At 43.5% G+C, this 12361-nt stretch overlaps 1 protein-coding gene across 1 annotated transcript in view; it reads left to right on the top strand.

Moving 5' to 3' along the window:
• The first annotated feature begins 22 nt into the window (after nucleotides 1-22).
• NPEPPS (aminopeptidase puromycin sensitive) overlaps nucleotides 23-12361 on the top strand; it is a 38434-nt gene continuing 26095 nt past the window's right edge. Inside the window, exons 1-2 of the mRNA XM_054224422.1 lie at nucleotides 23-166; nucleotides 8982-9066. Coding sequence (XP_054080397.1) covers nucleotides 44-166; nucleotides 8982-9066 — 208 coding nt within the window. The 5' untranslated portion in view covers nucleotides 23-43. The remainder of the gene's footprint in view (nucleotides 167-8981; nucleotides 9067-12361) is intronic.

The raw sequence follows: 12361 nt of genomic DNA on the forward strand, positions 1-12361 counted from the left end.
CCCCCCCCCCCCGCCCCCCCCTCTTCCCCGCCGCCGCCCCGCCATGCCGGAGAAGCGGCCCTTCGAGCGGCTGCCCGCCGACGTGTCCCCCCTCAACTATGGACTCTGCCTCAAGCCCGACCTCATCGACTTCACCTTCGAGGGCAAGCTGGAGGCCGCCGTGCAGGTAGGTGCCCCCCCCCGCTTCCTCCTCCTCCCCCCGCCCCCGCCGGGCCCTGAAGGGACCCCCAGCCCGCTCCACCCTGAGGGAGCCCCGCCGGGTCCGGCTCCCTCTTCCCTCCCTCCCTCCGCCGGGCCCTGAGGGAGCCCCGTCAGCCAGGGGGGGCCCGATCCCCCCGCCTTTCCCCTTCCCCTCCTCGCAGCCGGGCCCTGAGGGCCTCCCCCCACCGGGGCCCGGCCCTCGGCGCGGTGGAGCCGGCCAGGCAGGTGCAGGGAGGCCGCTCGGGGCTGTTTCCCCCCCCCCCCCCTCCCCCGCCGCGGTCTCCGCCCTCCCTTTCCATTCAGCCTATACATTTAGATGTATATATATCCCCCCCCCGGCACCCCGCGGCCTTGGGGAAGGGGAGAGGGCGGCCCGTGGGCCCCGCCCTGCCCCGCTCCGTCCCCCGAGAGGAGCCGGGAGCGGCCTGGGAAGGGCCGGGGGCCTCGCCCCGGGCCCCGCCGCTCCCCTGTGGGGGGGCCCGGCCCGTTCCCCTGGGCCCCCAAAGCCACAGCCGGTACGTAGGTTAGGTGTGGAGCGGTCGGAGCCGTGGATATCTGCCGGGCTGGTATCCCCCGCTTCCCCCAAATCCGTAGCGAGCACCCTGTTCCTGTTTCCAGCTTCTAGCCGTGCTGCTTTTATCTACATCCAGCCATTCAGATGGCTCGGGATTTTGCTGGAAAGACCAAACTACCACATAGGCAATTAAACGAGAACTCCCCCGGTGTAGTACGGTAAGCTGGGTAGGCCTCAGTGTCATGAAAAGCTTGGAGCCAGTGAAGCGAAATGCTCGGTGAACAGTGGGAAGGGGTGTGCAAAGCGCCAGCGGCAGGTCTTCTGCCCCTTCGGAAAGGCGAAAGCTTCCCCGTGTTCCTGTTCCAAAGCCAGAAGGTTTGATGAAAGCCCTGAAGTCTCATAGTCATTCTCAGGCTGCTGTGCCAAGATTCCCTAAATTTGCTTTCATGTCTTTCCTAGTGCAGTGATTTGCAATAGATGCAGAACTGTAAGGGCTTACTGGAGTTTTTCTTATAGTGTATCTTGACTGTATTGAGAGCTCAAAAATATTAGAGGGAGATTTTAAATACTGAGATGTGTACAGATTTAAATCTTGGTCTAAAGAGGCGGTTAAAAAGATGAGGTAGCTTCTGGGTAATAACGCTGCTGAATCTGAAGCACAGGTAGGGAGGGAGCGAGTGCCTCACTAGGCGAGTGTCTGGTGCCTGTGGAAGCTGGGGAGGGCACAAGGCCGTGGATGATAGTGAATCTTGTGACTTTTGGGACCTGGAGGAAGGCGGCTAGAGATGAGTAAGTTTGTGTCATGTGGAAGACACACTGAAAACGTAAATCGCCTTGCGGATTTTGTTCTCGCTCGAGTCCTCAGGCCCCTGCTGCCTTCGGGGTCTGGGTTTGGCGGTGCATCAGCCTGGGCGAAAATGCCAGCTTGAGAAATTCCCGATGTCTTCCGTCTTAATCCTAGCCACCTATTCCTGTCTTCGCACCCAAGTTGCTGCTCCTCAGTCCTGTTACAGCTGTGGGGCTGTGCTGTAAATGGGATCACTGAAATTATCCAGGTTAAAAATAACACTCGGGGGGAGGGGAGTAGTGGCTTTTTAAGCCAGCATGGCTGCTGAGGAGAGAGTAGTATTGAACAGCAGCCTTGGAAATTTAGTTTAAATCCAGGAAGAATGAGGATTTGTAGGCTTCTTGTGGAGGTGGTAGTTGGTTTGTGGGTTTTAGTCCTGTTGAGATATTTTTTATATTGTTTGCTGTTCAGGGGATTGCTCAATAAATTCCTAGAGCGATGGATACCACCTGCCAATGTGAAGAATCCTGGACATTCCTACCAGCTGAGGGTAATGTGTTAAGGAAGAACACTGATCTGGCAGGTTCAAGGTTGTAAAAAACTTGCTCGCATCATGGTGAGCTGATCTCATGTTCCCACTGTAGAGACAATTAAGAAAAAAATAGGGCAAGGTTTTAAAAACATATCTAGAGTCTATATCTTTATTTTAAATTAACTTTTAACAACCATATACCAAAGAATCATGAGGCCACGTCTCGGCTGCATGCAAGCAAGTACAGGAGAGGTGCAGGAAGGTGTATGGGGTGAGTGTTCGCGTGCTTGTCTCGAGTTAGAAATCTGAAGTTTGCTGTGGCTGCCAGCACCCAAAGCACGGTAAAGGGACATTCCAGAAAATTAGAGGGTGACTGTTCTGCACCTTAATGGAGAGGAGAAGAACCAGCTCACCCACAGTACCAGGTGGTCAGGATGCTTTTTGTACAAGGCAATGGCTTAGTTAAGAATATGCTAACATTTACTGATCGTTTGTTATTGAGCTGGGATTGAATCTAGAAAATAAAACATCTGTGTGCTTTTGGATCCAATTGGTTCAATGAAGGACCTGTTGGCCATTTCTACTGGCGCCTTGCAGTGAGGTGGAGTGGAGCTCATCAGTGGCATTCTGTTTGCAGCATACTTGAGACCTTTGGGATACATTGTACAGACATCGAGGTAAAAGTGATTTTATGTTAAGACACAAACTTTGAATTTTCCAGATTTCGAGATAGGGAAATACATACACTGCCTCCTCTTGAAGGTCTGGGTATTGTGTTTTATAACCAATCAAGAATAATTATTAGTCCCCCTGCTCCGTTCCAATATGATAATGGCTAGACAAGCAATAATCCACATCAAGTACTTAAACCAGTGATGCTTTCTGACCTGCAGGGTGAGTACTGAAACTTTGACGCCGGAATCAATCATGATTAATCACAAAATCAGGAAAACTTTTCATTACATACACAAAAGTGTTTGTTTGTTTTGTTATTTTGCATCTTTAATGGCAAACTGGAACTAGTGAAGACTGTAATACTTAGTCAAGATATTACAAGTAAACAGTTGATCAGTCAGTTTGTGTTTCTCACTTAGAGCCATTAAATAGGATTTGGCAGCCCTCTCTGTGGAATTTTGGTAAGTCTTTTGACTTGAGCAGCAGGCCCTAAAGAACTGTTAAATAACCTTCCAGTCTTGGCTTTGGGGCAGTGCACTTGTGTTGGCTTTTGCACCTAGAAATAACTTACCGAAACACAATAATAAATGTTACGCTCATATGGCTCCTTCAAATTAGCTTCAGAGGATAAAGCCTTTTATGATTCAAAAGATAAGGCTGTTGCTTCAGGGTCAGTAGTCACCAGGTTGATTTCAAAGCCTTGAAAAGAAATGCTACATGTTTGTAGTTTATTGTGGCACTCCTAGTTTTCAGGTTAAGGAATTGGCCCTCCGTCTAGTATTTGTTGTTTCTTGATTAAGGAATGATACTGAAATCTGTCTCTTGATAAAGTTTAATTTCATAGCATTTTGAAGCTGAGCTTGTTAAGTAACTGGTAACCTAAATACTAAATTTTGTCTGGTTACTTGAATTTTTTAAATAATGTAATTTGCGGTCATATGAATATTTTGGAAGTCTGTAGAATTGTGTAACATTTATATAAACTGACAGAATATACTTGCCATTTATCACAGTTAAAACCCCCCAAATCCTTAAGGGTTCCTTGTGAAATAGTTCCTTTATCGCAGCTAGGACCAAGTGTGACTGTGGGAGAATGGGACACTGCATGTCCGTAGCAGATCTGGAGCTGAAATAGTCGCGGGTTCACAGTCCTGCCATCGGTCTGTCGGTTCTGTCGTCTTTTAGCGTTTTAAACTGTTGATTTGTTGGGTGTGTGGGGATGTTTCTGAATGAGCACAATTAAGATTTTTTTTTGTGTGTGTGTGCGTGTGGAAGTAGTTCATCTATTTTATTCATCTGTTAACTTGAGATTTAATTATTATAACCCTGATTTTCTCAGGGTCTAGTTATCAGTGCAGCACACTCCTATTACTCAGTGTCTAGGTCAACTTTTTTCCATTCCGCTTTTGACTCCTGGGAGGCCTGATGGAGGGCTGGAACAAAGAGGGGATGTGCGGCCGGTCTGTTCTTCAGCATCGTGCCCAAAAGGCAAACATGAGTAACTGGCAACAGAAACAAACATCTGGCTCCCGAAATTCAACGGGTGTTTTAAGCTTCTAAATGGAAGTTCTTAACGCTGTCACGGCTCCACACCATCACCTGTCTGGCGCAGGGTGTCGTGGTGCAGAGCTTCAGAGAGGTGCAAGGTTGTCTTCTGACTTCCTGGTATTTACCTCTGTATAAACTACTTTCTTTGGAGAGCGTTGTGTGGTGGTTCATTTATTTCATTGCAAACTACAGTGAGGTGTTTCTTGCTTGCAAAGCAAACCTATCTTTACTTTAAAGAATTTACAACCTGACGTAGATGGCTCCTTGAAATATCTTTCCCAGTCCCTTTAATATGTCTTAAGGATACTCTGTTATATTTAGCAATGTTTAACCTGTATCTGTTGCTTTTTATAGGTTAATTATGCAGTGTCTGCTAGACTAAAGAATGTGTAGTCTTCTGATCCTGCTGCATGCCAGTTAAAGATTAATTGTGACGCTCTTATATGTAAACCCTGAAAAATTAAGCTTAATGGGTGTAGTATTTGTGGTCAGTATCTTTTGGAGTGGGAAGTTGTCTAGTAGAGATATATGACCATGGTATCCAGCCCTGTAACTTACGTTTCCAGCATGTGAAATTAGATCTGAATTTGAGCATTACAGTGTTCGAGTCTGGTGCTTCAAAGTCAGGACCTCAGGGCTCTGTGGACCCTTCTGCCACCAGCTTCAAAAATAGGAATGCCTTTGCTCTTCTCCCCCACAGAAAGGCCTCTTTCAGTTCTGTAATTCACAAGGCTGATTGTATTGATCGTAGTTACAAAGGGATTTACTTGTCTGTGTGGATTTGACAATTCCGAAGTATGTGTGACTGCTACAGGCGAGTGTATTTGGATGCTTTTTGGAAGGAAGTGATTTTTTCCAATGGGCCAATTAGTCGTGGCATTGGCAATTTTACTACTCGATTACCATAACTGGCTTGAGATGCAGATGAATAAATCTTTTTATTCCTTTTCTCATTGAAGTTTGAAATTCTTAAAAAGATGCAACCTACAACAGAACTGAGGTAACTTTAGGTCTCTATTTTTAGAGAGTAAAATGATAAAAAATACATGCTTGTTATAATGCTACATTTAGAAAAGGACTCTGAAGCCGAGTGACAAGATTTTAATTATCTAGTCTTATAAATGGCTCTAAAGAAATAGTTTTGACACTAGAAGATGTCTTCTGGTGCACCTCAACCTGTATTTCAGGTAGGCTGTCATTCTACTGAAGCCATTCAAAGTCCTGTTTCTTGTGTCCTGAAAAGGTTTTTCCATCAAGTCCTTTCCTGCTCTAATAACTGGTGAAAATCAAAAGCCTTACAGCATCTTTGAGTCCTATTTGGCAGAGACAAATAATTAGCCTTTTTAGCTCTTCTTCCATCAAATGATGTTACCTTGGAAAACTTTTTGGGGGAATTTAAGCTGTTATCCCCTATTGGGTGAGATTTTCCTCCCCAGAAGCCAGCGCTGAGCACGAAGGTGGATGTGAGGGGTTGGGAGGTATGTGTCATCTTAGCGTAATGACAGGTTAACACGTCTGAAAGTTCCATAGTTTTATTGCAGGGCAGACCTGCTTAGGGTATCTGTCTGGCTTGTCTCACTAGGTATTTAATTGGGATTAATGTTACTAGACCTTCGTCAAAAGCCACAGGTTTAAAGTTTTGAAACCGTCCTTCATTCCAGATATCGGTCTTCGTTCATCTGCTGCTTTTAAACACATCACCCTTATGGCAAAACTACTTCCATTGTGGGCATTTGTAGCTTGCTCTTGCCTTGATTAGCCTCTTCTTGCTGAAGAGCAAATTTATTATATTATAGAGCAAGGTGAAGCAGGGTGACAGGTCACATATATACAGCTTTGTAATTGGTTATACCTTATGCAAGGAGATGCCTTTTTGCCATTTAATAGGATTGCATTCATGAAAAGCACTGCATGAGCAGAATATCTGTCTTCCGAAACACAGTATGAGCAGAAATGTAAAAGCAGCTTCAAGGTATCACTTACGGTAAAACACCTTCATTCATCTTCGTGACAGACATGGTGTCTGTAAGCACGAGGCTATGGGCTCGTGTGAGATAAAATGGTCATAAGTGAAGTATGCTGCGCGGTTTATAGTTTTGTTTTGGTTTTGTTCTTACAGGTGTGTCTGTACTTCATTATTTTCAGTGGATCAGAGGGAGGAGGCTCTCATGCTAGAGCCTGTGTGCCAATGTGAAAACTTTTTTTTCCCCCACTGAATTAACTGATGAGAGCCTCAGAAGTGTGCTGTGCAAGTACACTGTCAATATTGACATCTGCACACTGACTTTTGCCCTTCATTTCTGGGGAGGTGGAGGGTAAATGTTTTTTAGACTATTGGTTCACTCAATCCCTTTAAATGTCCTCTCTTGTAAAACTGGCTTGAGATTTGTAGGAGGTAAGAAAAGAAAATCTAAAGCCAGGTAATTGCCTTTCTAAGGAGCGTCTGAAATTATCTCTGCTTAAACCTAAACTTTTTTATTTGCAGGCACAGCGCTGCGCTGGAAATTCTTCTGTCCTCAGAAGAGGTTGTTTTTGAGAGATGAAGCCTATTGTTAAACCCAGTATTGTCTGCAATTTGGACAGCTCTTTATGCATCTTGAATTCTTGATCCAGAGAGATTTGGATTTGTAGATTGAATAAAGGTCTCTACTAGACATTTATAACAAGCTGTTCTCATTCTAATTTTTCTGTGTTGTAGAAGACCTTGAAAAACCCCAGCCTCTAATATTGTGATAAAAATTGTTAGGCTTGGACCTCAGGTTTTGGGAAGGGCTGTAGTCCTTTAGTTTCATGCACACCAAATGGGGGAAAAAAATTCAGTTTGTAAATCTTTACTAGAAGCATCAAATCTAACCTGTGTTACTTCAGCTGTTACATTTGCTGGTTTTCTGCTTTGCAAGCGTGTTGTTTTTTAGAATCGGGTTAAGTTTATTAGGTAACATTGTTTTGATTTTATTGCTGTAAAGAGGCAACATGGTGAGAACAGCACAGCTCTTCTGCACTGCTTTGTAGGACACGCTACTGCAGGGTGGCTGACGAGCAGGATTTGGAAAGATTCACTAATAGTTAGGCTTGTCAAAAAGTATAAGCCCTTACGTAATATTTATTACACAATTCTGTTAATAGGAATAAGTCATGGACGTTTGCTTTGCGAAGTTCCTGACTGAGGTTAGAAAGAAACTTCTGAGTTAGGTTTGTCTTGTGTTGACCATCCTCCGTGGGGTTGGCTTTCCTTGGAGTATCTGGAATTAGCCCTTTGGTTCACAGATTATTAGACTAGATGGACTAGATGATGTGGGTATGCCTATTAAGTTATGCATTTAAATTTCTTAAGCCTCTCTTATCACTGACTAGACTTGAATTTGGTTTTTATGTACACAATGACTAAGGAACCATTCCTCCAGTGAGCCGAGGTAGATCGAGATATTCAGCTCAAGACTGAATATCTGCTTCCGTTTACTCATCTTGTGTAGATACCAGCTCCTTTATGGCAGAGTGATAAGTGTCTGCTTCAATTATGACGCTTCACAGCTTGGTATTCTGACTCTGCTTGTGATAAATGCATTTACGTTCAGATGCTGGGATGGTGAGCTGGCGTGTGCGTGCAGGGTGCTTTGCTGATTGCGCTGCAGGGGCAGAGGAGCTCTGGGTTCATGGGGACCAGTTTCCATCACAAAGGGGTCCAGTTGGTTTCTGCTGCGTGTTCACGCACGGATAGCCAGAGTGCTGGGTAGAGGTGTTAATAGGGCATTTTGAGGTTATAAGAGTGAAAAACCAAGAAAGGGATACAAGTCCTTATGCTGTGAGGAACTCACTCTCTGGGGTAGGAAGCGGTTCCTTTGTGCATACATTAAACTCCAGTTGGCTGTTACAGAAATTCTTACTCCTTTATTTAAAGGACTGTCATTGTCTACTGCTAGAAATTGTATCCCGGACCAGCAGGACTACCAGCTCCATCCAGTGTGATGATTCTAGTGGTTTCGGCCATAAGTTTCTAAATAATTCCTAGTTTAATTCCCAAATATTTTACCCCTTTGTAATTAATTGATATTTAATTTGAATTCCTCTGTATTCAAGCTCTTGCATCCAAATAGAAAGCTGGCACAGTGAGACAGTTTATTACTACGCTGGGAGCTGGCCACTTGTTAAATAAAGCAAAGTGTGTGTAGCCAAGAGCTGGCAGAAGGAAAGCTTTCAGGAAAATGTAAAGGCGAATTTCTTGGCAGATGTTTTTAACCTAAGATGTTTTTACAGTGTCGACAGCTTAGAACTTGGTACCGTAGGTTGTATTTCTGATCGTCTCTGAAAGACGTTTGCATTCGAAGGCTTTTACTATAGTCTCCTGTAGGTCATCTCTAACAGGAAGCTTACAGGCTCTCTATCTATTTTTATTGGTCTTGGATTCCCAGGCATGTACAAGGGCCCTATTGTCAAACTTTCATACCAATTTTTAACAGGCAGTCCATTCCCTTAAATAATTTACTGTGTTGATAAGTAGGCCTAGATGGCTTGAACATGATTCAAGTACACATGTCCCGGAACAAATGAGACCAGTCAGTGAAATATCTTTTTCTTTTTTACCGCTCTCAACCGCTAAATTTTGTTTCAAACACTGATGATGGAGGGAGTTTCAGATCAAAGGGAGGCGGGAGTGCCTACTTAAGGGAGCTCAAGGGAGTAGGGGACACCATTTCTTCCTGATGCTCATAAAATTTCTCTTCCAGGTGAAACAGGCAACCAACCAAATTGTGATGAACTGTGCTGACATTGACATTATTACAGCTTCCTATGCGCCAGAAGGAGATGAAGGTAGGATTGCTTTTTTTCTGGAGTTTTTACCTGTTAATCCATTTCATTTCTGATGTGAGATGCTGCTGCCAGCAGTTAACAAATTTGCAAAATTGCGTCATAGTTTGATAAGTTAACCTATCCCTAGAAGCACAAAATGAATTATCTAACCTTTATTCTCTCCTCGTCACTACCATTTGCATTATGTTTAAAAAAAGTTACCTCAAGCTTCCGTGGAATCTGCGTTCTACTCTGTCATGCCTGTGTGTCATAGGCAAAAGGATGTTTGTTTACATTTTGATTTATCTTTATACCAGGTGGTTGTGTAAGAACATGATCTGTACCTATGGACTTCACAGTATTGACAAAATCTGTGACAAGGTCTTAGATAAGGAATGCATCAATAATGGCCTGCAGTAAGAAATGCTCATAGGGAAGGATTTGGAAAAGCACAGAAGACACTTAATTGACCTTTGTTCTGAGTGTAGGGCAACACGGAAAAAAGGTGATTGTGTGGAGGAGACAATGGTTGGGGTCTGGCTCGGCGAAAGGCTGGAAGTTGCTGGCAAAATCGAAGAAGCAGCACCTGTTTGTGAGACACAGTTATAGTAGTTGACATCTTCCCCAATTATATTTTGAGGAGATTTAGCAGACGCAAAAAAAGCTTTAGCAATTGAAGCATGAAATGATTAAGGTGTGGAAAATAAACTCCTTGAAACAGAGCGATGGTCTAACAGTGTGCAAAGCCTTTTGGTTTTCTTATGAGCCATTGCTGTTTTAAACACAGTAGCTATTTGGTCCACTGCGTACGATTGTTTCTTAAGTCCCTCAGACAAGAAAAGGCACTGCGGAGCTTCCCTTTCTATAAGGAAAATGCCACAATAATGTCGTGAAGCACTTTATTAAAACCATGATTGTGAATTAAAGGAATGATCTTGATGATGGCTAGGAGAAAGGTGTTCCTTTGATTAGATTTAAACTTCCCTAGTATGTTTATCCCACAGCTGAAGGAAGTTGGAGAGAAGGGCTGTGTTTGTCCAAACACCTAAAGAAGAAAAGAAATCTTAAATTTTCTGGACTGGATTTGGTAGGAACAATTCCAGTTCTTGTTGTAGTGACGTTATCCTATGGCTAATAGCTTTGTCTGTGGCGAGTCCACAACGCGTCTTTGCATTTAAATTGTTTTTTTTTTTTTTGTTTTAATATAGTGTTAAAGAAACCAGAGGACTTCTTAAGTGCAGTTGGGAGCTGCCAAGTGGTGCTTAGGTGGATGGGGAGCCCCATCCGAAGGAAGCAGAGTTTTCAGTGCGTGTTGTGGAAAAGCAGAGCTCGCTGCAGGAAGCGCAGTCGCAGCGAGAGAGGGCGGCAGAGAAAAGTGTTCCCAAAGAGCCTGGAGTCTGGCCACCCGGTTTTGATAGTGAAAGAATAGGGCCCTGTTTCCTGCGTGCCTGATTTGGGCTCCTGGGTCGTCCCCTGGCGCTCCATTCCTGCGTGCCTTTCACACGCTGCCGTTAGTGATCGTTAGTTGATTGGATGCACTGTGTTGCTAAGCGCTCCTGGAGTTATTTCTTATTCTGAGTAATGAGGCGATAACAAGAGTGGTAGTAATAGCAGAGTGTTTATGGAGGCTGTTCCACCTACCACCGTGTCACCGGCCCAAACCACCTATTAATTTTTTATTTTGTCATTGAGAAAAATGAAAATAAATGGAGAAGGTACCTAGGAATAAAGTCTCTTTCCAGTCAAATCAGGAAAAATACTTATAATGGAGAGGATCTCTATTTTAATGTATTATCTTTGTTGTTTTCAAAGCTGATTTCCCTCTCGTAGAAGTCTATTTTACTATTTTTTAACAGTGATATACTCTCCTTGTAGCTTCAGAGTATTAATAGTAGGCCTCAGCTTGAAAGTATTAATAGTAGATCTTAATGGAGACTTAAAACTAATTACACTGGAAATGAGTTTCTGTGGCTTAAATTCCTTCATTCTGATTTTTCACATAGCCTGGAACGTGGCGCTCCGGATGCCCAGGAACAGGAGTCCAGCACTCTGGCTGCAGTACAGGCGCTCACCTCTTGTATCATAAATACTTGAGGTGCAGCTTTATTGCATGTTTACTATAATTATACTCAGGCTTCATGGGGTTAAAACATATCCTTTGGTTTGGTAAACTGCCAACTAGTATAATGGCTTTGGAAGTAAAATTGCATGAAATTGGCAGACTGTTTGCTGGCACCTGTTGATAGAGATCAAGTCAGTCTTACTAATGCTGCTATTGTGCACAGCTTTTGGATGGTAATTGTATAACTGGTCTCAAAAACAGAGTACGAAATACAGTCCAGTGAACCAACAGAAATATCAGCCAGATCATTTGGATTTAGTTACTTAGGTGAGCCTCCTACCCATTGCCTATAAAGTGTGTTTGAAAACAAGTGAGAAGTTAGTGTCATTTTCTCCTTTAAAGGCTCTAGTGAAAATTTGTTACTCTTTTAGTTCTGTACCTCAGTGGGGAAGAATTTGTCTCACGCTTGTCTCTGAATGTGAGACAAAAGATAGTCGGTCGCTTATCTTCTTTCAAGTGTGGTTCTGTTCTGAAAAGTAGCTGTGTGGAAAGGAGGGCTTCTTGTTCAACAGATACCTTTCCCTTGTTTATGGAGGTGATCTGTTGACTTTTGTGCAGAACAGTTTATTCTTTTCCTAATAATTATTTTCCTAATAATTCCTAATAATCTTGTTAGTCTGGAGTGCCTACTGCACCTGGGCTTGTACAACAACGGAAATCTTTGCTAGAACTGTGGGCCATGTTTTCCCTCCCCTCCTGATCGCTCTTTTAGAGATGGATACAGCAGAGGGTGGAACTTGGTCTTTGGAATTTTAATGCAGATTTGCAGGGAAATCACATTATTGCCCAACATTTGACAGGAAGCTGGGGGGAGGATCTCTGGAGCTTTAAAGTCAAAGTAAAAAATTTTGCTGTGTAATCCACAATTGAGTGATGGTGAATAATAAACCAGGAGAGATTGATTACTCAGTACTTTAGAGGAGAAAAATACTCTGTTTAGTCATAAAACTAGTGGAGTGACTGTAACTGGAGAATTTGCTGTTTGTGCCAGGTACGCTGTCATGGAACAAAGCTACTCAAAAGACTGAGTTTCCGTTGCCGAAGTTACGACTGGCTCCTCCCATTAGTCATAAGGAGCAATTGGTTTTGTTTTTTCCAGAAGCCAGTTTTTAGCATTTGTAGGGCAATGTTTATAGTGCAGCCTTAGCGTTTAGGCGTGCGTGTGCTGCACTGCCTTTGTCCAAATGGTTGACT

The sequence above is a fragment of the Rissa tridactyla genome, chromosome 19, assembly GCF_028500815.1.
Source record: "Rissa tridactyla isolate bRisTri1 chromosome 19, bRisTri1.patW.cur.20221130, whole genome shotgun sequence".
Classification (NCBI taxonomy): Eukaryota; Metazoa; Chordata; class Aves; order Charadriiformes; family Laridae; genus Rissa; species Rissa tridactyla.